The sequence below is a fragment of the Eulemur rufifrons genome, chromosome 2 (genome assembly GCF_041146395.1).
Source record: "Eulemur rufifrons isolate Redbay chromosome 2, OSU_ERuf_1, whole genome shotgun sequence".
NCBI lineage: Eukaryota > Metazoa > Chordata > Mammalia > Primates > Lemuridae > Eulemur > Eulemur rufifrons.
Genome location: NC_090984.1, coordinates 52,344,092 through 52,371,081, shown reverse-complemented (window position 1 = coordinate 52,371,081; position 26,990 = coordinate 52,344,092). Strand labels below are relative to the sequence as shown.

General features: G+C 42.3%; 1 protein-coding gene across 2 annotated transcripts in view; it reads right to left on the bottom strand.

The window, feature by feature from the left end:
- The window catches only part of RASGRP1 (RAS guanyl releasing protein 1), a 71,026-nt gene extending 47,572 nt beyond the window's left edge, over positions 1 to 23,454 (bottom strand). For both annotated transcript variants that reach the window (XM_069461724.1, XM_069461735.1), the window contains exons 1-2: positions 23,420 to 23,454; positions 18,904 to 19,088 (exon numbers count right to left, since the gene is read on the bottom strand). In XM_069461724.1, coding sequence (XP_069317825.1) covers positions 18,904 to 19,088; positions 23,420 to 23,454 — 220 coding nt within the window. The remainder of the gene's footprint in view (positions 1 to 18,903; positions 19,089 to 23,419) is intronic.
- Between the last annotated feature and the right edge of the window lie 3,536 nt (positions 23,455 to 26,990).

Here is a 26,990-nt window from a genome sequence, read left to right as displayed (position 1 = left end):
TTTCCTTAAAGCTGCGAAGCAGAAGGTCTACTGAAAGAGGAAAGCAGCACCCTCTAACTTGAACTTGACATTCTGTTAAAACTGCCAAGTTGTACCTTACAACCTGAGCCCCAAGGGCTCTTTTTAAGGTGGATCATTTCTTCAGAACCTTGAATCTAATTTTAATTTCTACTCGTGTACATTTCCCTAACTACACAGCCCTGAAGAGACACAGCCCCCAAGGGAAGGTCAGAGACTGAGTGTGTACACACAGGTGCACCAGCTGCACATGAAACAAAGTTCAGCTTTGGCTCAACTCGATTAATTTTGTTGTTATAGGAAGCTCAGTTACTTGCAGTTAGTATTTTCCTCTCTCATTTTACCAGCATTAGCATCTTACTCTTCAATTTCCTTCCCTGTCTATGTCCTTCTCTGCCTTCTAGAAGCTGAGAAACTGTCGTGGAAGGACATCCATGATTACAGATGAGCAACAACTCTAGGGCTTCCCAGATCTGTCACAGGGATGCTGTATTACTCACTGCTGGAAGAAATCCAGACCTCCGAAATATACGAGAAGTCAGCAAGGATGAGGCTTAAAGTTGGCAAGGCTTTGCCTTCGCCTGCTTGGCTGAGGATTTTATTACAGTGGGGTAAATGTGGTTATTTCATCTTTTGTCCCTCAGAAGCACCACCTGGCACATCTGCCTCTGATCCATGCCAATGATTTAAATAAAATTATAACCCTGTAGCCAGCCAAGATAGGGCTAGCTAAAGCAGACTGTAAAGTAGGTAAAGATTTCAATGCTTTCCCCACTTGGTAGGCTTTTTTCCCCTTATCGTCCCCGTTTCAGCACTGTAAAACTCCTGCCCACCTGTGCAAACCATAAGAAAGGTCTACCTATGTTAAGGTATTAGAGACTTCAGTCTTCTTCAGTAATAGTTATTATGGGAGGAAATAACATAACGAAAAGAAAAATTCACAATAGGTAAAATTTGGGGCCTTAGTGGGTGAATTTTTTTTTTTTTCCTAGTGAGGAGGGCTTAATAATAATTAAGGCCACTACTCACCCTTTGGAGGGTTTCGGGGGAAGAATCGAAGTTTTTGCTCTTCTAAAGAATATGTCCATCAAGAAGCAAATGGACAAATTAAACCTGACGGACTTTTCAAGACCTTCTGAGTAGCTTAAAAATAAAACAAAGGCTGGTCAGAGAGAACAGTGGTGTTTACAACTAATTAATCACAACCAGTTACAGATTTCTTTGTTCCTCTTCCACTCCCACTGCTTTACTTGACTAGCCTAAACAAAACAAAACAAACAACAAAAACCCAAGACGGATTCCAAGGCCTTACATCATACTTACTGCATTCAGAGATCCAGGCATGGAGCATGGAATCTGCACTCTTAAATAAAACTCTCCAGGGATCTGACGATCTGTCAAGTTTGATTAGGTTGATTGAGACCATTTAGTTCATGCCTTGCCCTGGGGTAGGTCTACCACCTACTACTGAATGATCCCTGGAAGACTCTTCTGATTTCAGAAGTCAGTGATGAAGTCTTTAGCTGTGTTCAGGGCTAGATGCAAGGGAAGCACTTAACAAATAGGTGATTTTGTGCGAACAATACAGACTCCCTGCTGGGGCTTGGTTAGTCCTAATTTGAAAAGCAGGATCGGAAATCAATCTGGCTTGAGCCAGAGGGACAGGATCAAAGTTAATTCATCTGAGCCACAGGGAATTTCCTGTTGTATATTAGCATAAATAAAAGTTCTTGTCAGAGATATGTATTGCCAAATATTTTCTCCCATTCTGTGGCTAACCCATTCTTTTTTTAATGGTATCTTTTGATGAGCAGAAGTTTTTGATTTTTATGAGGTCCAATTTGTTAAATATATTTATGTTAGCCTTTTGCATCCTGTCTAAAAATACCTACCCCAAGCTTGCAAAAATAGTCTCCTAAATCTCCTTCTAGAAGATTATTGTTTTAACCTTAATAATGTAAAACATTATTGTTTTAACCTTAAATTCAGGTTAATGTTATTTAAAGGTACTAAGTTTCAAGTTATTTTTTGTGTGTGGTGTGAGATACAGGTCATGGTTCATTGTTTACATGCATATCTTCTGTTCCATCACCATTTATTGAAAGGACATTCCTTTCTCCATTCACTTGCTTTGGTGTCTTTGCTGAAGATCAACTGACCATATATGTGGATATATTTCTGAACTTGCTGTTCTGTTCCACTGATATATCTGTCTATCCTTATGTGTATACCACACAGACATTACTGTAGTTTTATAGTAAGTCTTGAAACAAGGTAGTATAAATTTTCCAGCTTCATTTTTTCAAGATTGTTTTGGCTATCCCAGGTCCTTTCATTTCTATATAAACTCTGGTTACATCATCTGAAACTCTAGTCTTCTTTTGTTTGTTTGTTTGTTTGTTTGTTTTAATAGCAGACAATGCAGTAATTAAGCCCATCTAGTGAATTTTTCTTTATTTAGTTCTGGAATTCCATTTGATCCTTTTTATTGTTTCCATTTCTGTCAAAGTTACCCATCCATTCAACCTACTTTATCCTCCAACATATTTATTTGTAGTAGCTGTTTTAAATTCTTTCTACTAGTTCCAACATTTGTGTCATCTCTGAGTTCATTTCTATTGACCTTATTCATTCTAGTTATGGGTCACATTTTCCTAGTGCTTTTTCTGCCTTGTAATTTTTTATTACGTGCTGGACATTGTGGATGCAATACTGAGAATCTGGATTATGTTGCTTTATGGAGGCATTTAATCTATGGGAGCCTTAGATTGATCAAGGCTTAGATTTAGGCTTTGTTAGAGTCAAGAGTAGCTCTCATTCTAGGGCCAGAATAGCCCAACTCCTACACTGTAGCCTTTTTCACATTCCACCTAAATGCTCAAAGTATTATGTCTGTCTACTCTGGCTGGTTGGAATCACAGTATTTCCCAGACCACAAGATGTCCTTTGACTCACAGATGCCCAGTAAATTTTTGGTGTCATACAGTCTCACCATATTCATGCATACTTTAGTCTCAGAAACCCTGAACACAAACTCTGTTCTCTCTGTGCTTTGGTTTGAACATCCCCTCCAAAACTCATGTTGAAATTTAATTGCCATTTTAATAGTATTAAGAGAATGGGGCCTTTGAGACGTGATTAGATCATAAGGGCTTCACCTGCATGAATAGATTAATGCCATTATCTTGGGAATGGGTTAGTTATTGAGGGAGATTGCCCCCCTTTTTCTCTCTGTATTTTGAGCTCTCACTCTCTCCGTGTGATGCCTTCTGCCATGTTATGGTGCAGCAAGAAGGCCTGGACCCGATGTGGCCCCTCCACCTCGGACTTCCCAGCCTCCAGAACCACCGAAGCTCCACAGCCAACTAAATCTTTTCATAAATTGCCCAGTCTGTGCCATTCTTTTATAGTAGCAGAAAATAAACTAAAACATTCTGCAAGGCAAGAGGCTGCACTCTGGGCTCCAGTTTCCTATACCATGATTTATAAAGTGCCCCCAGGTAAAAAGCCAACATGAGTTTTGAGTTCACCTCATATCTTTTTGTTTTAATCCACAATCATAAGTCTGTCTTGTTTTCCAATACCTGAAAATAGTTGCTTCACATATTTTGTCCAGTTTTATAGCTGTTTACAACAGGAAAATAATTCTAATACCCAATATTCCACTATGGTCGGAAATGGAAGTTCCTGTTTTGGAAGTTCCTGTTTTTAATACCTTTAAAAATCGGAAGTCCCAGTTCTTTGCTGAATTTAAATCCATGTACTCTTTATATGTCCTCTTAGAGGTAAATAACTCATACTAGCTCTTCTATGCTTAACACAATCAAGACACACATATATAATTAACACTATGAAGACAAAGAAGACAGAAAAAGCCACTTGTTGTCATCTTATATCCTCATAGATTTTATTTCTATATCATTTCTTAACTATTTATCTCTTCTGCATTCTCTCTAGCCTTTCCATTCCCATAATAAAACCCAGAGACTAAACCTGAATCTAATAACATGCTGCACTCTAGTGTCTGGTCAGATCTTGGTGTAACAATAGGCAGATTTTGCTTTGTGTGCCCAGCATATCAGCCTTCCTTTGGGAAGTGTTCCTTCCCCAGATTCAATCATGCTTTTCTGGAGAGAAATGCTGCATTACTAAATGACGCCACTCCTGTGACCACAGTTGATTGACTCAAGCAGTAGCCACTTAGCCCAATGTGAATCCATTAAGGTTTTTCCCTGGCAGTTTTTTTACTGAACTTGAGGGAAAAAATATTAAATCTCTAATGGTAAGAGATGCATGATTTACAGCTGCTAGCGCCATGTTTCCCACCTATGAAAGGAACACAACTTCAGTGTAAGAGAATGATTAGCTCAGAAGCAGAGAAGCAAGTCAGAGAGAGAAGAGATAAACATAGACAGACAGACACACACACACACACACACAGAACGAATACATGCTGGAGTCCCCTGATCCTATTCTATTCTCTAATTTCAGATGTACCCAAGGCCTACAGGCATCCTGTACTATTCCTGTGTTTTAGTAATATGAAATACCTCATATTCCTTCTAATAAATTCCAAAAGATAGTCTATGTCGGATTTCTGTCATTGTCCTGATTAATACTTTGAAAAATGAGAGCCTTTTTGGGTCCTATTTACTGAACACTAAATTAATATAGCATGAATTCATGTAAATATTTAAATTGTAACACTACTTTCTAGTCTCATACATGCTTGTGTCTATTATGACAACATCCTGGTAATTTTTTTTTTTTTTTTTTTTTTTGAGACAGAGTCTCACTCTGTTGCCCAGGCTAGAGTGAGTGCCGTGGCGTCAGCCTAGCTCATAGCAACCTCAAACTCCTGAGCTCAAGCGATCCTCCTGTCTCAGCCTCCCGAGTAGCTGGGACTACAGGCATGCGCCACCATGCCCGGCTAATTTTTTCTATATATATATTTTTAGCTGTCCATATAATTTCTTTCTATTTTTAGTAGAGATGGGGTCTCGCTCTTGCTCAGGCTGGTCTCGAACTCCTGAGCTCAAACGATCCGCCCACCTCGGCCTCCCAGAGTGCTAGGATTACAGGCGTGAGCCACCGCGCCCGGCCCTGGTAATTTTTTTGACACAGCCATTCCAATCATTTTGTGTCTCTATGATGTGATTTTGGATTCTATGGCAAATTACATTATTAACCTGAGGGGTGATACACTAACATTCATCAAGTTTATACTAATAATGACAGGTATCATTTTTGAGTATCTACTATGTAATGAAATTATGATAATATTTTGCCTCAAGTAATCCTTCTGCCTTAGCCTCCCAGGTAGCCAGGACTGCAGGCATGTGCCAGCATGCCTGGCTGACTTTTTAAATTTTGTGTAGAGATGGGGGTCTCACTATGTTGCCCAGGCTGGTCTCAAACTCCTGGGCGCAAGCGATCCTCCTGCCTCAGCCTTCCAAAGCACTCAGATTAAGAGGCATAAGCCACCGTGCTTGGCCAGTTCTTTCTAGTAAAATACCTACTTCACAACAATCCAGGGAAATATTTACTAACTTTCACTTTGATGAGAAGCGAGTCTTAGAAATATTCAAAAACTTCCTAAGAGCACAAAGTTACTATGTGTAAGAATTAAGGCTGGACCTCAGAATGGAATGGGGGCATTACACCCTTAACACAGCAAATCTATTTATATTGATGCAATCTCAGATTATTTTAACTTTTTGAGAATACACATGACACTATTGGCTCATATTGAATTTACAGTCTACTAAAATCCCTTGATATTTTTCACAAGAACTATTAAAAATACAATGAATCCAGTTTTTCCTCCATCCAGAACATACAGGAGACAATATTTTTAAACTTAAGTGCAAAATTTTGTTTACTTTTACTGAGGTCCTATTTAAGTTCATTGTTTTATATTATTCATCTTCCTGAATTTTGATAATTATCTAATATACTTGCTATTCCCAGCAGTGTGTCTAACAAAAACATAGATTGTGTTTAAATCTGATGAAAACGTCCAGAGCCACTCATAAATGGTGATACCTGCAGAATGACATCTGTCCATACTCGTACCTGTATGTATACACTTTGAGTTTGACTGTTAACCAGTTTCAAATCTGTTTATCTGGATTTGTATATAGCCTACATTTGCCTATCTAATGAGCATTTGCTTTTTGATTTTATAGCAGAGACTGTCAGTTCCCACCCACATACTTGCAGACCTTACTATCACAGTGTAAGCCAACTCAACTTCCATCTGCTCGAGAATTTTCTGGAGGCCCTTCATACTTCCACCTGTGTGCAAGGCAGGCCAGGAGTGCTAGAGAATTAACACCCTCTAGAAGCAGCTCGCAACCAATGACTGACAGGACTTGCCATATATTAATAAGTACCCCAGCCTCTTTCCCTTGGGTAAGAGTTCTAGTTCTGAAGAGTCTTCTACCCTGACTGCTAGAGTAGTAACTTGATAATGCAGCCTTTATGAGCTGCCTTGCCTACTTCCCTACCAGTTTTTCCTAGGATCATCTTACATAGTAAACTATTTGTACTCAAAACCCCTTGTCTCAGGATCTGCTTCTGGGGAAAACCCAAACTAAGACAACCTTATTTAATTTTCACCCAAACTAAAACAACCTTTAAAATTTTTCACTGTTATTCTCCGTCTTGCTGATGAGAAAACTTCAGTAAAATAACATGTCTAAGGCCAACATTTGTAAATGGTAGAGTCGGTTTTGCATTCCCAAGGCCACAATGCTATGTGGCCTCCCATGGCTTCCTGCTAAAATCAGTCTGCACCATGGCCATGGCATTTCCCTGCTCAAAAGGAGGTGTGTGGGGGTGGGGGGACAGGGTGGGGAGGAGAGTATCACGTTCCCTCACTCACTTAACTCTAACTCCCACCTCTGACAGTAGGATGGAACATTAAAGTTTCCATTTTATTTTCTTGTCCTTTCGGATACCCAGGAATTCAACAACTCAGCGTTGAGTGGGGAATGGGCTGGCTGTGACATGGGATGTCAAGCACAAGACACGAATAAGGTATTTCCATGGTGTGCAACTGAACTACCTGTTTTCATTCTTGCCTTTCCCCTCTTTAAAACATAGCCACTCTATTTTGCCATTCAAGAAAATTAGAGCAATAGATTCCTTTGATTGTTTTGCAGTTCTCAATCATCTATTTTTCTTAGTTTTGACACTTTTGTTTTTAACATTTTATTATGCAAAATTTTAAGCATACACCACAATAAGCAAAACAATGTAAGGAACCTCCATGCACTCACCCAACTGCAAGGATGACCAGCATAAGGCTGACCGTGACCCATCTCCACCCCACTCATTTCCCCTCCTGTATTATTTTAAAGCAAACCTCAAACATGATATTTCATCAGTAACTATTTCAGTATGTATTTTTAAAAATAAGAAAAAAAAAACCAATGCACCACTAACTAAAAAAAAACCAACAACAGTAATTTCTTAATATCATCAAATATCCAGTGTCCAAATTTCCAAATGTATACAATTATATGAGTGTATGTGTATATACACACACATATAATTTTTAAAAGGAAGGTTCACCCACTATGACTGGTTGAAATGTCTCTTAAGTCTCTTTTAATCCAGAGGATTCTCCTCCATTTTTTTTCTTATAATTTTGAGGGGGCACTTTCTCAGTTAACTGGAGCTTAGTCCATCTCAGGTAGACACTGGTGGTTGCTGACAAGGTAATGGAACTCTACACCACTGGGGACAGAGAGGTGTGGGGACCACAGGAATAGTAAGCATAGGGAGCTTTTCCTTTGGGGTTCAAAGCAGGGCCAGTCAGGTGAACCCCAGAGTCAATTGCTGAGACCAAGCACTCATCCTTGGCAGTAACTGAAGACAGAGTCCAGTGGCCAACAGCGTGGGTCCTAGGGCTATCTTCTGGGAAGCAGCAAATCAGAAACTGGAATAACTCAGAGTCTGGCCTGAACTCCCTAGGATTGGAGGTAAATGGTGAACCCACCGAGGCAGGTTTGGATAGAGTAAACCTGGAATCTATGATGCTAATGAACTGGGGAGGAAGAAGGGAAGGGAATGTGAAAAAGCCCCTATGCATTTGGCATTAAATGAGTGAATGCAAAATTAACCAAAATGACTAACCGCTCATTAGATTTTAGCATGTTCTATAGTCTGTAACTACATTCTAACAAGATAGACTCATAAATGATAACTGGGATGTTTCTTGGCTTCCTAAATGCCCTGGGTTCCCCTTTAGCTGTTCGCAAGATTACAAAACCAAGTCCTAGACCATGGTTCACGTAGATCAGAGAAGGGGAGACATAGTTCCATTTGCTCCTCCACCCAGAAATTCTCACTTTCTGGCTTAAGGATTTATCTTTTATAAGTTCGTACATGGCTTCATCCATGACTGCCTCACTACTCTGGTTATTGCATTCTCCTCTCCACTACAAAACTGACAATCTCTGCTTCCCTCTTTCCCCTCTAGTCTCTACCCCTTTTGTCCATTTCAATTCATCACTGGTGTCCCTCCAAGTTAATCTCCACTCTGGCAGCATCTTCTGCTTCAAGATTCTCGTAAGAACCAGCAATCTCCCCAGGGCCTTTGACCACTCTCTGGAAAAAAGCAAAGTAGACAACATGGCCTCCCCCACACCACTGCCCACCATCTCTTCCATGCCTCAGAAGGATCCCACAGGTACCAAATTGTGGTATCTTCACATTTCTGCTATGTGTCTCACCCCAGTTGCTCTTTCTTAAGATTCTCTTAGAAAGCTTCTCTTCAACAAACCCCATCTCACTTTCATTATACGCAGAAAAAGAAAGCTCACACCTAGAATTTTAAGTTAGTGGAAATTTTTTTGTTTCCTTCATTTACTACAACTAGAATCAGCTAGTTATTGTAATTAGCATTTAGCATTGGAAAGATCTGAGTACTCTTATTACCTTGTAATGCCTTTAATTCCTTATTAGCATCATTTCAGTTGCCAAGCAACCTTTCCTTTTATGTCCGCTATTTGAAGGGATTATGCCAGAATTATTTTCAAATCAATTTTAGGGTAGAATAGCAACCTTGTGTGCTAGCATACCTTTTCATAGATACTAATGTTGATTTCAAGTTCTTAATTGTTTGAAATGTAAATTATGGAAAGCAGAGTTAATTATACTGAATCTATTATCAAAAAGTTAATGTGATTATAGATACACCCAAGAGTGTTGATAATGCTTATCTTGCTCTTGGTGATAGAATGGGTGACTGTAGTTTTCTTCTTTTTGCTAGTGTGTATTTTCTAAGTTTCCTATAGTGAACAAGAATAATTTTAAAAGTTATTTAAATTTAAAAAGTAAGTACGAGAGCTGAGTTACAGTTAAATCCGTATAAATACAAAAACTTATAAAATACTGGAAATTAAATGAGAATATGTATATAATACAGTAACAAACACTGTTGTTCATAGTAAATACTCAGAAGTTAGCTATTACCAAAATATTTTTAAAGTTTATGTAAGTGGTTGATTTTACATTATGTATATTTTACCACAATGAAAAAAAGTCTATGTAAGAATAATATAGAGTCCAGTCTATATTAAATAATTTAGAAAAAATGGATTTAAACTTGGTTGGGTTTCTAAGACTCCACCCTAAGGATATTGCCTCTTTAAACAGATCAAAAACACCACCTTTAAATATACAAATTCCTGAAGGACTTTCTTCAAGTTCACGTTCAATATCATGATTGAGGCTGGGCGGGGTGGCTCACGCCTGTAATCCTAGCACTCTGGGAGGCCGAGGCAGGAGTATCGCTTGAGGTCAGGAGTTCGAGACCAGCCTGAGCAAGAGTGAGACCCCGTCTCTACTAAAAATAGAAAGAAATTATCTGGACAACTAAAAATATATATAGAAAAAATTAGCCGGGCATGGTGGCACATGCCTGTAGTCCCAACTACTCGGGAGGCTGAGGCAGAAGGATCTCTTGAGCCCAGGAGTTTGAGGTTGCTGTGAGCTAGGCTGATGCCATGGCACTCTAGCCTGGGCAACAGAACGAGACTCTGTCTCAAATAAATAAATAAATAAATAAAATGTCATGATTGAGCCCTCACTACATCTTCTCCTGGACATTTTTAGTCTCAGAAATCATTTCAACAGTATCACAATGAGGGGAAACTGAGGCTCTGAATTACAAGGTAGAACTATCCAAGCCCTATGGTTTAAGCCAATGACAATCTCAGAAACAAAACTGAAGGCTTCTTTTTCTCCAGCAATAACTTATTTTTTTTTTTTTTTTTTTTTTTTTTTTTTTTGAGACAGAGTCTCACTCTGCTGCCCAGGCTAGAGTGAGTGCCGTGGCGTCAGCCTAGCTCACAGCAACCTCAAACTCCTGAGCTCAAGTGATCCTCCTGTCTCAGCCTCCCGAGTAGCTGGGACTACAGGCATGCACCACCATGCCCGGCTAATTTTTTCTATATATATTTTTAGCTGTCCATATAATTTCTTTCTATTTTAGTAGAGATGGGGTCTCGCTCTTGCTCAGGCTGGTCTCGAACTCCTGAGCTCAAACGATCCGCCCACCTCGGCCTCCCAGAGTGCTAGGATTACAGGCGTGAGCCACCGCGCCCGGCCTAGCAATAACTTATTGACAAACTGTTAATGATCACCCACAACAGTGTTGCTATGGAATTATACACTGGATTTAATAAAACTTTGATTAAAATGACAAGGGAATAGTCCCCAAATCTTTGGAATAGGGATACTTTTAAAGTTTAGAATAAAAGATTTCTTAAAAAAAAAAAAAAAAAAAAAGGAAACATGGACAAATTTAACTACATGAAAATGTAAAATTTCTGTACAATACTAAAACCAGCATAAAAATGGAAATGGGAATAGGAAAAAAAAAAATACCTGTAGAAAATAATATTCAAAGAGTTAACAGCTTTTTATTTAAAAAGCTTTTGCCAACCTGTAATAATAAAAGCATTAAGCAGCAAGTGATAAAAAGGCAAAGGATATGAACAGGCTGTTCATAAAATTGGTAATATGGTTAGCAAACACACTTATGAAAACACATTCAACAAAAGCTTGGTTTATGCTTTAATAGTGCCTATTACCATGTAGTGGGAAATGAAGGCAAATGATTAAACAGATGGAATCAGAAACAAATACAGATAGCACATAATACGTGAAGAACAAAAGTGCACAAAATTGAGGTTTGGTTGGTCAGAAACAAGGGATGATTTAATCTTATAGGTGAATTAAAGCAATAAAAACCCAGAATGATAACATTGACTCCAGAATGAGAATCTCTCAGTTTTAGTTTGTTTTAGTTTTTAAGCTCCATTGTCACTTTAAGAAAACTTCTCAACCTCAAATGATATTTATCTCTAAGGTATACTATTCCTTTTCTTTGAAGAATACGTGGAGAGTTTGTTTTACAAGATATGTAGGTGAAAGAAGCAAAACAATGGCAGAATTATTACTTTCGCCCAATTAGGTGATATAAAATTTCCAAGTTTCTAGGTTCCCTTCCCACCTTAACACTTTGTTATGGAAGCATCCTCAGTATCTGAGAGAGAGTGGAGTGCTGGTAAATTTTAACAATGGGCTCTCCAGTGGGATTAAAGAAGGAGCCATGATCAGTAGTGTTTGCTGATTTCCACGGTATAAATACTCCCAACACCGGCAGTGTCAAGCTACTAGCATGACTTCACTGAACACACAGCTGGGAAAAGATGCACAGTAGCATACCATTATATAGCATTTATACCACATAGATATAGTTATAAAACAGACATAGTCTCAAAAGCAAAGATAATAGTAAAATGTGATAATGTATTAGGAACTAATGAGTTTTGAGTATTTCATACCTTTGATTTTAATTTAATTGTAAGTGTACTTAATTTTTAATCATGGCTGCATTTAATAATAGGCTTACAAAATTCCTAAAAATGTAACAATCTGCCCTTATGAGTTGGTATTAACCAGTCCAGCACACCACTGCTAAGAGATAATGAAACTATATTTTTTCACAATTTTCTCTCTATATAAAGAAAAAAAACAGACATAAAACCATATAATTCTGTGTATCTTTAGCACATGGCAAATTACTTTTGCCTTCTGGTCTTGTGACTCTTATGCTCACCACTCACTACACAGTTGGTGGGACCCAGTGCAATGAAAACTGGGGGTACCTCGTGATCAAAAATTAAGAATTTCAAGACTGTAACAGCATTAAACCAAATGTGGGGTGCAGGCATGTTCACAGGCGGTGTGCCCACGCAGCTGGCCCTGCTTACACTCTTGCTCTTGCCCAGTTCTTTCCCTCCTAACCACTCTAGGGCAAACCCAAGGAGGTTGCAGCCCAATCTCACCGTAATGGCAGAACAAGGCACAAAGTCTAGGCGTTGTAATTGCTCCAGGCAGAAGTGGACAGGTTCTAACATCAGAAGGATACATGTGGGTCTGTACTTTCGATGACCTTCTCCAGAGGTCTATGGGTCCAACCACTGCTGTTTCTGTCAATTATCAAACAGACTGTTTTTGCTTTCACACTGTTTCCTAATGTGTTTTCATCACGGACTTAATAACCTTTACGCCAACATGCTGCCCTAAAGAATCTGTTGGCAAAGTGTCACTTTTGGATGAGTACTCAGGCGAAGCACCGCTCCAGTTCCTCCCCAACTAAGCCACTACTTGTAGCCCTCTGACCCATGGGGGACGGGCATAAGTTAAGGAGCAAGCATGTACAGCACCACAGGAAACAGGAGTGTTGCCTAAAGGTGGAAATGCACACTAGGAATGTTGCCTTTGAGTGCAAAGAATCCAATTGTAGTTATAACAAACATCTGTGTTCTTCTTAATTCCATGGCAAAAGATAGATAGGCTACAAGTTTTGTAGAGGGTTTACTCTCTACAAAAGTGAGAAGCAAGGGAAATGCAGGAAAATCTGATAGATGCGGTCCTAGGGTTTCAAACCTGCCCATGGTAGAGCCTCTCTCTAATTAGACCTGGCGGGATTACTTTAGGGATCTCCAAGAGGCTGGCTTCACCAAGTACCTTCCTAGTTCAGAAAGCTGGAAAACTCTAATGCTCTATTGCTTCTCCAGAGATTTGTGTCCTTCATGTTTTCTATGTTTTCCTAGAAAGCCTGAGAACATGCTCTGGGATGTTCAGGAAACAAGTGTGCTACAGGACAGGATTTCTCAAAACCAGTTCATGGGTCACCTCCAACAAAACCACAGTGACTGCTGGCTGAATAAAAATCTCTAGGTTTGACTATTAGGAATCTGAATGTCTAATACACTCCCCTGATGATTATTCCTCATGCTATAGTTGGAGAATCTCTCCTGTAGCAGGAAGAGAACATGAGCCTCAGAGAAAAACCGACCAGAGTTCAGATCTCAGCGGCTCTCTGCCTAAAGAGATGGACCGTTTTGCACCGGTCATTTAACTTCCCTGAGCTTCAATTCCCTATTAGTTAAAAGAGCAAAATAATATCCAACTTGTGAGCTTGTTGGGAAGATTAAGTGGATCAATTCAGGTAAAGACTCAGGACCCTGCAGAGCCGTGGGAAGTGGGTGCTCAGCCACTGTCAGTCCACTGTCTGTCTGTCTGTCTCTTTCTCTAAGCAGTAAAACTCACCTCTCTGGATGGATTAACCAAACTAAAATGCTGAGAATTCCTGAGACATTGTCTAACTTATGCATAAGCATTTTTAAGACTGTCTCTGTTCTCTACAGAGGGAGGGCTGCTATTAACAGCACCACGCAGGACAGTACAGACGGGAGACAAGGGGATTTCCCGTCTCCTCCTTTCTCAGGCCTGGCAGTCACTGAAACTCATGCTCGTGGAACAGACGCACCAGCCAGGGGCACAGGGTGATGCCAGCCTGTCAAAGACGCAGCAGAGGGCTCCTCAGAATACATAGCATCCAATCATATAATGCTAATTTATTCTAGAGGGCTGAGAATACCTGGGAGCTGCTCTGATGCCTAGAAGCCTTTAGAATGTGGGCGCCCCAAAAACCATCCTTTACATATGAAACCTTGTGGTCATGACTCACAGTGACTGAGGGTTCCACTGAGGAGGCTTCTGGGACAGCTGAGTTCTTCTTCACATAGCACCTGTCATCAGTGGCTAAGGCTTCAGGCCCCTTCCTGACACTACATGTGACTTTGTTCCTTGGAGTTGCCTGTGGTTGGATCTATATGCTCATTGATGTCATGGACCTTGGCTTCTGGTCTTGTGCTCCTTGTTCCCTTTGGGTACCTTGCTTTGGTGCGCAGACCAAGTTATAGAGTGGTAAGAAATACCTGATCTTTCCTTTCCCACAGAGGGAACTGTGGTCCCAACAAGTATGTGTTTGCCTTCCTTGGCTCCAATTTTAAAAACAGATGTAGTGTTTTACCTTTAATAAGCTGAGGTCTATACAACACTTTTAACATCCAACTATTCCATGCTGGAGAAAACATACCTATTATTTTTGGGATATTTCTAGTTCAGGAGGTCCTTGGAGAAAAAGAGTACAATGCACACAGTAATTCATTGATTCATACTTTGCTCAACCGAGAATTTCAGGCAGATGCCTGGTATATAGACGGAGTCCAAAAAATATTTCTTACACATGGAGTTTAATATCTAATCTGGGGGAGACCAGGCCTGCAGAAGGGTGGGCACAGGGTGCAGGCCTGTCTTATATGGCACACAGGTCTCTCCTGAGCACAGGAAGGCCTGTCTTAGGGGAGAGGTTTGAGCTTTCCCCAGCTCAGGTTGCTAGGGGTAGGGGAAGGGAAATATGAGCAGCATGTTTTGCCTTAAGACTGGGACCATGAGGCAAGTTGTTTCAATTCTCAGAGTCTTGATTTATTCTTGTTTGTTCTAAGGAGATGATAATACCTGACCTGCCTATTATAGAGTTGTTTGAGTATTAAAGAAAATCAATACAAATGGAACTCCAAGAAATAAAAGATACTCCATAAATATAATAGAATGCACTTCCCTTTATACTGACAGGTAAAATGAAACACTGAGTTTATTCCAATACCCCACCAGGAGGTCTACTTGCTAAGAGGTCCCTTTCTGGGGCAGGTGTGCAGTTGTCTTTATGATGCTATCAGAAGTTGTCTTGCATTGAGAGGAGGACAAGGAAAGAGCATTGTGAATTTGGACACTGGAAGCCTTCCATTCAGCCCCAAATGCTGGCAGCCCTCTTACAAAGTGAAAAATAATTTAAATGCCCAGATGATCTCATAAGTCTTTTCTACCTCTGAAACAGAGTGTGTGATTCACATATATCTGACGTGTAACAGGTTGTGATCATTTGCCTCATTGCTCAGCTGCAGAGTGGATTAACTGGCAATAATACGCTGAGAATGTAAAGCCTGACCTCTGATTAAAACAGAAGGTGGGAGGAGGTTGTTTCATGGTTAAAACAAGGAACTATGACCCAAGGCTCTAAGTTTCTAATCACAGATCTGTAACCTTGTATGTGACATTGGGAGGCTTGCTAGAAGCCTTCAAAAGTACCCTTAATTTGCACATACTGGCTACCTGTCCTTAAAAGCATTATAGTAAGTCCTTTTTCTGAGAACAGTGTGGGTGGTAATTAATCGTTAATAATGCTAAAAAGATAACCATCAGTAAAGACTTCTGAATGCCCATGATGCTTTAAGCAATATTCAGGCTATTACCTAGCAATGCTAGCAAAACGCAAATCCTACAGTTTCCAGAAAATCCCTTTTCTGGAATGTACTGCTTTTCCCCTTCAAGTCAATCATCAACCTTCTCCAGCATTGTCCAACAGACTTTCTACAACAATGGAAATAGTCTCTATTTACTCTGTCCAGCAGTAGCCAACACACACGTGTGGCTATTAGTCACCTGACCTATGGCAAGTGAGGCTTAGGAATTAAATTTTACATTTAACCTTGATTAATTGAAATGAATATGAAAATAGCCACATGTGGCTAGTGACTACTGTACTAGACAGCACAGCTTTAACCAATTCAAACCTAAAAGCAAGAAAGTAAGGTTGAGAAGGCAGTAGAAAGTAAATTAACAATTAATTAGCCACTCTTTATCTTCAAAATAGTTTTTTTCTTCTTTTTTTCAAGTTGGTGGGAGTAGTTGAAGTCAGGGTCTAAAGCAAGAGAGTACCAATAATAATAATTTTTCCCCACACTTCTGTATTGTCTCCCTCTCTTTCACAGGTATTAAAATGAAAAGACATCTTAACTCATTATCAAAATAACTAAGCTAGATTGCTTTAATCGAAACCAACACTTTTCCATACAAACTTGTGAAAATAACCAGTGAGATAAGGTTCAAAAGAAGCCATCAGTCTCACTCTGTCTTATTACCAGATCACCCATAAGACGACCCACAGAGGCACAGGCGCGTCCCCTGCCTTGGTTTCCCTGCCCTAAGCTCTGCTGCTGCTCCGGGTTCCGCCCCCTCTGTAGCTCAGCCCCAAGCCCCAAGCCCCAAGCCCACGGAGCAAGAGGAGAGTGAAAATCACAGACCAAATGTGCTTTCTCTCTCCCTTTCCCTCCAGACAGAGTGTCTTTTCTTTTTGGCCTCTTCCCTGTAAATTCTGTGACAAGAAACTGCAGTACATAATACACAAAATCCAGAGCTCTTCCCTCACTGACTTCCCACAGCATTTGCATGGCTGAAGAAGGACGTGAACAAATGGAGGCTGTTCCCCTTAGTCTATGCCCTCACCCGTGAAGCACACTTACTCAAACTGTACGTGGTATAAAAAACTTATTCTTCCTGCACGCCTTTGTGTATTATCGCCCTCTCCTTTGTACATATTTTTTCCTGAACAGTGCATTTTTCAGGTATTATAAGTTCTAATGGGAGAGGTGTTTGGTCACTGAAATTCTCCTTGTGCACTGCCCAGCACAGTGTCAGATGCAGCTAGGGGAGTAATCAATGCTTCCTGATAGTGGAGAAAAGACTCAATGGGATTTTAGAGCTCTTGGATTTTAAGGCACTTTTTTCAGTTCAACATAATCCAGAAAACAATGTATCATTTCCCTTGTAGGATTTGTTGAGAGGAGTGGCTTAGGCTTGGTTATTTTGGAAAAGGACTTCAGAATCACTCACGTATTTTTCAGGTTGGATGTCACGATTATTTGAAGGCAAGGAAAACAGTCCTGAATTTAGACAGTAGCTGTATTATTGGCATGAGAGGAAGAGAGATAGTATGACAAATACATTTTTGGTCCCACTTTTTTCAAAGGTGAAATAGAATAAAAATCCTTAGTCATGAAATAGTCACAGTGCCCTGCTAAAAGCCCAGTAAATATGACTACAAAAAGGTGACAGGAACTTTGCAGTTTATTAAAGTCAGGAACTAGGTGCCAGTAAAGGACACGATGAATAATGGCTCCTCACCCGCCATACTTCCCCGGGTCCCCACTGTCTTCTAGTGTATCCCCCTTCATGTATCTTTTCTAAGGAGATTATTTTAAAAGAGAAAACCATTCGTTCTATGCCCAAATTCATCCTTAACTGAAAGATCACAGTGTAAATAAATTTAATTAAAATTTAATACTAAGCTAGTAATAACAAAAATTCTCCCTCTTTCCAAGTTAAAAAGTCTACAACAAACAACACTTTAAAGCAGTGACCCTCAAAGTGGGGTTTTTGTCTCAGCTGCATCAGCATCACCTGGGAACTGCAAATGGTTGGGCCCCACCCTAGACCTACTGGAGCAGAAACTTTGGGTGGGGCCCAGAAGTCTGTGTTATTTAAAAAAAAACAAACCCTCCACATGATTTGATACACTAATGTTTGAGAATCATTACTTTAAACCAATGTTGAAATAGTTGAAAATGTTCAATGTGCTAAATTGTACTAAATGCGTATCCCTAAAATGTCAAATGTTTCCCAATTCTATAAGGTCTGAGCGAGCACTAAACATGTCCAGCCAATAGTCCCTAGTTCTGAGGTCTAATCTTGTGCTGCCTGGGATCTGATTAAGCCTCCCCTTGGCTTCCCAGGAGGCTCGGGGGCTGGGGTATCTGAGCTGAGCCACAGAGACTCGAGGGCGTCACAATAGGAGAGGGAGGACACAAAGCGGCACACTGAGAACGTGAAGCTGGAAGTTTTTGAACTCAAAGATTTCATTGAAAGCCATCCATTTTAAGCATTCCTTTTCTGGAAGGGAGCAAATATTAAGTACTTTTCAATCACTATTTCACAAATAACAATCAAAAGTGCTTATAAAATTTTAAAGAAATCTTTTCAGATAATTGCTTGTCAGCTGCACTAAGCCGTGCATCCTTCAAGGTGAGTACAGAGTGCGGTGCCTGAGTAACCCACGACAACGTGTGTGGCTGCACGCTGGCCTCCCAGCCCCCTACTCTTCATCACAACGTTTAGAACCACTATCTCCTGGACACAGACATTTTCCAGTTACCCAGTCCTTCCCTATTCCACCACAACTACCTTCCGATTGTAAGGGGAACTGCTAAGACTTTATTTCTCCATATGATTCAAATGTCTGTTTGATAACATTTGCTCAAGTAACATAGTCTTTATGTGCCCCAAGAACATAAGAACAAAAAAGTGTCAAAGCACCAGATGCACAGTATCATTTTATGATATTTTTTCATCACGAGAAAAACCTCCATCCTAAGAAAAATGGCAATGCAAACTCTCCTCAGTAACTTTTCTCACTTTAAATTGCACTTCTCATCACGACCTATTACACCCACATAGTCATGTGCCATAGGCTCTGCAGACTGTCTCCAACATTTCAAAGGCTCAAAAGCTATTTTTAAAGCCAAAATACAATCCAGGTTGCTATTCTATAAAGCACTTTTTAAGGAAGAACAAAGTAATATAGCAATTATTATGCATGTAGGCAGTTAGCCAACTCACCAAAAGATTGAATGCAGCTGTCAATGAGATCGTCCAGGCTGGCTCCTTTGGCTAAATGTCCCAGAGACACCATCATTCGGAACTGAGTGATCTGGGCCAGGCTGGGATGGGAGGGGCAGGGGCTGTTGGGGGGCTTCACCTCTAGTCTTGCTTTAGGGGCAGCTCTGCAGCCATGGGAAGGTTTCCTGGGGGAAGAGAAAAGGCAGTGAGGGCAAGCAGAGCAGCTAGGGGACAAACTGGCAGCTTCACACTCTGAAGGCAGATTGGAGAGGAAGGGAATGGAGATAAGACAATTAATACTGGGAGTCCGGCTGATAAAAGACATACCCCTCCCACTTAGCATATCCATCAAATGGACTGGTTGGCTGTTAAAGAGACATGTCCCCAGCAAATGACAAGGTGAGATTTCAGGGTTGCAACTAGGGCTCTTCACCCTGGCGTTGGGATTGCTCCATCCCACTGTCTTCCAGTTCCCTAAGGGAAAAGGCAGAGGCAAGACAGTATCTTGGCAGTCTTTATCTCCTAGCAGTAATTTTCTACTTTAGCTGCTAAGCCACTGACTTGGTTCTTAAGAATTGTTTAAGTTGGTCTCATCTTCAGCTAACTTCATTCATCTTGAGCAATACCACAGATGTACACAAGCTCAGGCAGCCTTGGAAACATCTTTAAGGACCTTGGGGGAGAAGTCAAAGACTAAGGACCCATGTGCAGGAAGTAAGGGGTCATGGTGGTGGTGTTTAGATTTTAAGTGAGTCCTGCCCTTCTCATAAATCTTGGTTGGTTTTAAGATCCTGTTTTTCATCATCGATAATACAAGTAATCATTTTATGAGTCATCTTTATTACTAAACATTATTCTATCAAGTCTTACTTGGGTCCTTAATGATTAAAAAAGAAAGCAGAGCTATGAGAGCTTTGTTCCAGAACTAACTGTAAAAAAAGACAAGTTTGGATCTGGAAATGGCTTAGGAGTCCAATGGACCGTCATTCACTTATACTTAGCTTTATCATGACCTAGCAAAGAAGGAAAAAAGAAATATACTTCAGATCCATACCTAGAGCTGCTCACTACATATTGTGATAAACATATAATGGTATTGACTAGTAAGTGCTTATGATCACAATGTCTATGAGTAAGACATTGTGAGAGACCAGAGGGGACCACAGTGAGATAGACTATGAGATTACTTTGTAAACTATAAAATATTATGTTAGTTGTTTTTGTTATATAAAGGCTATCTAGAAGTCCCTTAATGTAAAAATCTAGTTGGAGAATCAGACTGAGATAATGATATATGATGATATACTGAGATAATTTATATATTTATCTATATAAATCTTAAGTGTCCTATGAGTGTCAAAGGTAAGAAATGTGATGTTCTCAGAGGCAGGAGAAGCAGTTCCAGGGGGAGTGTTTAGGAAAGCTTCTATCCAGAAGGGGCTGAAGAAGTGCTAAGATCAAAATAAAATGCTAGGCACACGTGGGTTTGGGAAACCAGCCTGCTAAAAGACAGTGTGCTACAGAACTCTGTGGCCACTCAGTATGCAGACAGACTCGTGGAGGTGCACCCTGGCCCTTTGGGATCTAGTTCAAGCTAGCTCCAGAGTGCTGGTCTGCTGCTGGGCTCGATTCTGACCTGGGGTGGGTCCAATGAAACTGAATCAACAACTGGCTACTGGGCATCTGCTAACTCAAGGCAGTAATTCCTGAAAGATCAAGTTGGTGGTACAGGACTCAATCAAGTTTCTGGCCATTACTGATTTTTTACCCAGACCCTGTGATAGCTCCAGAATCAGATCAGTATCTGAGAACAAAATAATAATTGGAAAACAAAATAATAATGGCCACCATGAATTCAGTACCTATGCTGTGCCAGGCACTATGCTGGGGATTTACGCCGTCTTTGAAGCTTACAGCCCAGAAAGATGTTATCTCCATTTCATGATATTGAAACAGAATCTAAAAAAGGCTAAATGACATAGCCAAGGTTATACAATTCATATGTGCTAGATCTGGAATTTGTACCTCTCTGGCTTTATTTAATAAATTTTTACTGTGCCTGGAATTAGTAAGTAGACAATCAGAATTAGTAAGCAGACCATCACAGAGAGCCTAAAAAGGTCAATTCAATTTAAAACAAAAGTGAAATCCTTCAAAAGCATAGCTGATAACACAAAGGCTGAATCTCAGCCCCTGCTCCTTTTGCAGGCCCCCAGAACCATCCCCAGGACCTCAGAGCTAAATGGACACTTCATGGTTATTTTGCAAACCCCTCACCCATAGATATGGAGGTCCAGGCTCAGAAGGGTAGCGTGGCTGGCCCCTGGTGCAGAGGCCTGCTAGAAGCCAGCCTCCTATAGCCTATGCCATGCTCCCCAGCTTGCCTCCTTTTTCTTCCTGGAATCACTGATAACGCTCTAAACCTGGAACTACTTGTCCAGTGTTGGGATTAGTCAGCTCTCTGCCTCAGCTGCTGCCTGTTCACCATTCAGACCTCCACCAAAGGAAGAGTAGGGAAAAGATGAAAAGAAAGTCATTCATAGCAGAAGTCTCTTTCAGGCCTTCCATAATACTTCTCCCTAGGCCCTGGTGAAGAAACAACTGTAACAAGAGGCTGCATCTACCGGTAGAACTCTGCCTGCTGGGGCTGAGGAGGTGGCTGCAGATCCAAGGAAAACTCCATTTTCTCTCTTGGTTGGTGGCATTGGCCATTTAGGACTCATAAACCTGCACTGTTCTCTAATGCTAGCAATGTTTCCTACTGTCATCAGTAAAGGAAACCACTTTGGTTCATAAGGAGATTCTCAGAGGTAGATTCTTTTACCAGAACTACGAGAGACTGGGGTATAAAGAAAACTCGAAGGGAGTAGTTGTGGAAGGAAAAAGAGAAGGAAGGGTGCAAGAGGTAATCTTGGAGGTATAGAGGTTAGAGAGACTCAGAGAGCTTGGACAAGAGAAACCTGGAAGAGGAGAAAGTATTAAAAACCAAACTGCAACCTAAGAGGTCTAAAAAGACGGGGCTTATTTGCACCATAAGCTAGGAATCTCAGCTCTCTTGCTGTGCAGTCTCTTGACTGGTTGCTCTGTCTCTTCTGGTGAAATGGAGGTAGATAAAGATTTATAAAATGCTTTCTGATAGGCAGGTCTAAAAGGTGTTTCATCAATCCGTAGAAACAATGGCCTCTCAGTCTGCAAGGGCATATTTTTAAAGGATAGTAGCCAAATGCTTGCTGGCCAGTTTCCTTGTGAATTAAAAAAGCAAAACCTTGAGAGAAACAAATTAACTTGAAGGCGCTTTCTGAGCCTACAAGTGACCAAGGACCCACAGGGTTTACTGAAGGAGACTGCCAAAACTCTGGGCTAGTTTAGGGGAAATCCTCTGCAGGCACGGGTATCTCAGTGGAGGTCACGATTTTAGGCTGAAATTTTTATGAAATCCAGCCTAGAAGAGTAAGAGATGAAAAGGAGGGAGAGATTCGGAACTTCCACAACTTTCTCTGTAGTGAAAGATGACTTTTATTGGCTTCTAGTGAGGATTCCTTACAGTTCTGTCCTCCCCACCCCCAAAATAGTGCAAGGTATCGTGGTGGACTCTCAGGGGATACACGGAGGGTGATGAGGGGAGTGCATAAAGGACCCAGAACTTTAGTTCGAGGGATTATAAATACAGAAAGTCCAGCATGGCAAAGCTTCCTGTCCCTACTGGGTATGGTCGTGCAGGCTGGGTAGGCGTAGTCACATCAGTGTCTATGTGAATGGGGTTATGAAGTGCCAAGCCATATGCCAAGGCCGAGCCATTATCCAGACAGTTGCCCGGTTCTGGTCCTTTGAGGACAAACTCAGAGTCGCCTGGCCCTTCCAGGCCTCGTTCTCCCGCCAAGAGCCTTCTGACATACTGTCATTCTTCCTTCAATTTGTCATCCAGTACTCCAAAAACATCTCTCTAGAGTCATAGTGGGGTAGGGGAGGAGTGCAGGTGCCCACGCAGAAGGGTTACATGGCTCGCTCACCAAAGGGTCTGGAAACTACTCTGGAGCAGGGCGACCCAGCGGTGCCACCTCGGCTTGCTCGCCGCAAACGCTGCCCGCCGTCCTGGGCAGGGCCGGGCGAGAGCGCCAGGTGGCGCTGCCAGCGCCCCGCGCCCCGGCAGGTGCGGGCGGCGCGGAAAGTCGGTGAGTGGGAGTCCCGGGTGCTGGCAGCGAGGATCCGGGGGAGGATGTCGGCGGGCGGCTGCCGGCTCAGTGAAGGGCTTCGGCCCTCGCGATTCCGGATCTCGCCGGGCGAACTCTGCCGCCCCCACAGCCCCAGCTCCCTCCCTCAGCCCCCGCGCGCGGCACGCTCCGACGTGTCGCCCTCCGTGCCCGTCTCACCCGACTTCAGCTGAGACCCTGGCCCCCGGCCGCCCCCAGCCGGGCCAGCAATTTCCCGGGGGAGAGGAAGGGGACGCCTGTGCATTCGCCTCTTCCCCCAAGAAAGGAAAGTGGCGCTCCCGAGGGCCGCCGCCGCCTCTACTCACCGCGGAGCCTCTCTCGCCTTGCCCAGGGTGCCCATGGCCGCAGCCCGCGCTCCTGGAGCCGGCTCACCTAGCGCGGCGGGACGGGCTCGGCGGGGCGCGGCGCATCGCCTCCGCCGCCGCCGCCTGCCGGCCCTGTCCGCCCCGGGCCTCGGGGCCCCTGGCCGCCCGCCCGCCGCTCTCCGAGCCGGGCGAGCCCGAACGAGCGCACCCGCAGGCACAAACTTTGTGTGAGCGCGCCCCCGAGCCTCGCACTCGCGCGCGCGCACGCTCTCACACTCGCCCGCTCGAGCCACCTGACAAGCGCTGATGTTATCGGCCGGAGGAAGCGTGCGGCGCTCTGCCGCTCTTCTCCGAAACCTGCCCCCATTCCTCGGTAGTGCCCAGAAGCCTGCGCCTCTCCAAGTTCTCTTTTCGCCCCTGCCTGGCGTCGGCCTCTCACGGCCAAATAATTAAGTCCACGGGGACCTGGGGAGTGGGGGAGGCTCGCAGCTGCCCTGCATCCCAGCAAGCCCCCGCCTTGCAGAGGACCCGGGAGCCCAGCTGCCTCCACTTGAGCCCGGGAAACGGGCTTCAGCTAGCGGCTCTCGTGGGACCCCTTACCCCGCGGCCTGCCGCCGCTGCTCGGGGCATTTCAGTCTGGCTCCCGAGGACCCCCTTGTCCCCTCCCAGGCCTCTCCCGTATATGTCAGGGCGCAGAGGCAGTCAGGGTAAGCAACTGGTAAACAGTTGTGGAGTTGCCTTAACCTGCGCATTTGGGTCTCTGGGTAGCAGCCTGCAGGACCGGGCGGTGGATGTGTGCACTGCGCCTGGAGGAGGGCGGCCGGTGTGGAGGTGCGCTCCGGAGGCGTGATCCATATCGAGCGAGACCCAGCTGCCCGGCGTGTGTGGGTGTGGGAGACGTGGGGAAAAGTGGAGAGGAGGAGGGGTGGGGAGAGCTTTCTTACAGCGTCGGTGCGTGCGGAAGACCTGGCCCAGAGCGGCGGCCCACCCGGTTCAAGTGATAGTGTTGATAGCAACAATAGCTAATGTTGATTAGGTGCAGTTGTGCTAAGTGCTTTCACTACAGTACCTTGTTTAATCCATCCTCCCAAATACAAAGAGGTCACTGTTTTAGAGATGAGAAGACTAAGGTTTTCTCTGATCACACAACTAGTAAACAGCAGAGAGAGCTATGACTTGGATTGAGATCTGTCTGACTCCCTGTAATCACTGCTGGACTGTCCTAATAACATTCTTTGTCATGGCCATATACCATAACTGGCCACAATCATAGTTGTCTTCCTAGCCATAATGTTCTGGACCTTAAAGCCTCCCTCTGCTATTTCATTTATATATTTATAAAACACCTTGTCCCCCTCCCCCCAAAAAAATTCAAGATAGCTTACAAGAATACATACCCTACAAAAAGAAGTTTGTGAAATGAAAAATAAGGCATTTAAAATGGAACAAAAAATGAATGTCACTTGCAAAAGGTGTGCCCTACAGAGCCCAATACACTTGCTGCAAGTGGGTTCAAAATTTGCCTTCTGGATTTCTAGCAGTCAAGTTCAAGAGAGAGGCCTTGTCTAAAATTCAATTCCTGTCACATGCAAGACCAAAAAAAAAAAAAAAAAAAAAAATGCTAAAGAGAAGATCTGCTCTTCTTGATACGGAGACCAGCAGAAATTTCTCCAGAGAATTCTCGTCAACACTGGATGATATAAAGAATCGAGTCCTCAGTCATAGCCTCATATAAATATTAAGTAGTGCTACTCTTCCTCACTCATGGGCTCAAAGGCTCAAAACTTTTTAGAACCACCTATTAGATCTCCTCTCTGATGTAAGCCCTGCAACCTAAACAAGTAACTCAGTGGATGTCTGAGAATGGTGAAGATTTGTATCTATAGCTATATCTGTATCTACCTATCACCCAACCGTCCTAAGTTTGCAGTCTTTGACTTAGTTCATAGAGGAGACCTTCTCTAATTACCAGCTGAAAAATTACCTCTCACTGACCTATCCACCCCCAGAATGAGCTCGTTACCACTCCCTCCTCAAATACTTACATCTATTACTTACACTTTATATTGTCCTTTAATTTTATTCCCTGTCTTACCTTCACATCTAAAATGTAAATTATTTGAGGTAAATAATCAGATTTTATGCTTCTTTAGCTTCCATGGAATAGCCAGCTTTGGGCAATACATGGGGGATATTACCAATAAATGGCTGTTAATTTGACTTAGAAATGTGGAAAAAGGTGGCTTCAAAGAAGGAAATTAGATCCTTCCAGATTATTTCTGGAGAAAGGGCGCAAGTGTTCCTTTTACATCCTGTGTTTACAGCAGAGCTGATCAGCTTGCTGGCACTGTGCCCTCCAGCTTTCATGAGATCCCCTCCATGGGGCTATGCAAGGCCTTCAGCATATCTCTATTGCTTCACCCTTGAGAATAGAGCCCCTTCCATTCCATTCATTGCGTTGAGTCTTTGGACAGCAAAGGCCTTGTATGTGGCAGGGGAATAATCCAGACTTACACTGTATATGCATGCGTACATACGCCAAATGGATAAACATAAACATTTGTGTAAATGCATAATTATATGTAAATATATGTCTATATATACACAGACTATTCAGTGTATACACGTAATACTAAACACGCATGTAGGCAGTTACACACACTTGCAGTCCATTATATTAATATATAAGCAGTAGAAATTGAGGTTATTAGCAAATGAGTCTTGCTGAGTTTTCTAAAGAAAGGGGCCTATGTGTGCTCAGCAAGCATCTTTCTCTTGGGCTTCCTGAGAACTTTGCACATTACTTGCATTTGATTCTGTTTCTGGACTCACCTAAGCTCTTTTTTGAGGCTTTCTGGCTACTCCTACCTGAGCAGTATGTCTTTTCCAAGCATCTAAAATACTAGAGGTTAGATCTCTCCCTCTTCATCATCTGCCATGTGCTTAGCTTCCTTGGTGTTGTTTGAGGCACCTCAAGAACAAAGTTCATTTCTTGTACCCTCATCTTACCTCTCTTTTGTTTCTCCTACCTTTTTGATAAGCAATAATCAATGTCTCTGTAGCAGCCAGTTGGGGACCATTGTTTTCCTCTGCCCAGCCCTTGGGGTGGGCCATTCCTCTGGACTCTTTCTCTGTCATGCTTCCTCTTCTCAATCAGGGGTTCTTAATTAACGTGCATGGACCTTTTTGCTTGGATGGTGGGGTGGTGGTGTTGGAAGATGATATATGAAGCCTCTGAAATTACATCCAAATTATTGTATATATTTTTCCTGGGGGAAAGGTTTTTACCTTTCATCAGACTTTCTAAATGATCCATTACTCAAATTAGGTGTTTTTTTATTTTCTGCTATGGCTTCAACAGTACCCATATCACTTTTCTCTCTGAACATTCAGACCCACAATTCCAACCACCACCTCCTTTCATTGTTCCCCATGGCCTTCTCTCCATCTCTAAGGCCAGATGCTGGTCTAGGCCCCCATCATCTCTTATCTGGACATGTGTAGTAGCCTCATAACTAGACTCCCTAATTATAGAACCTTCTTTTTTCTGATTCTTCCTTCATGTTGCTTC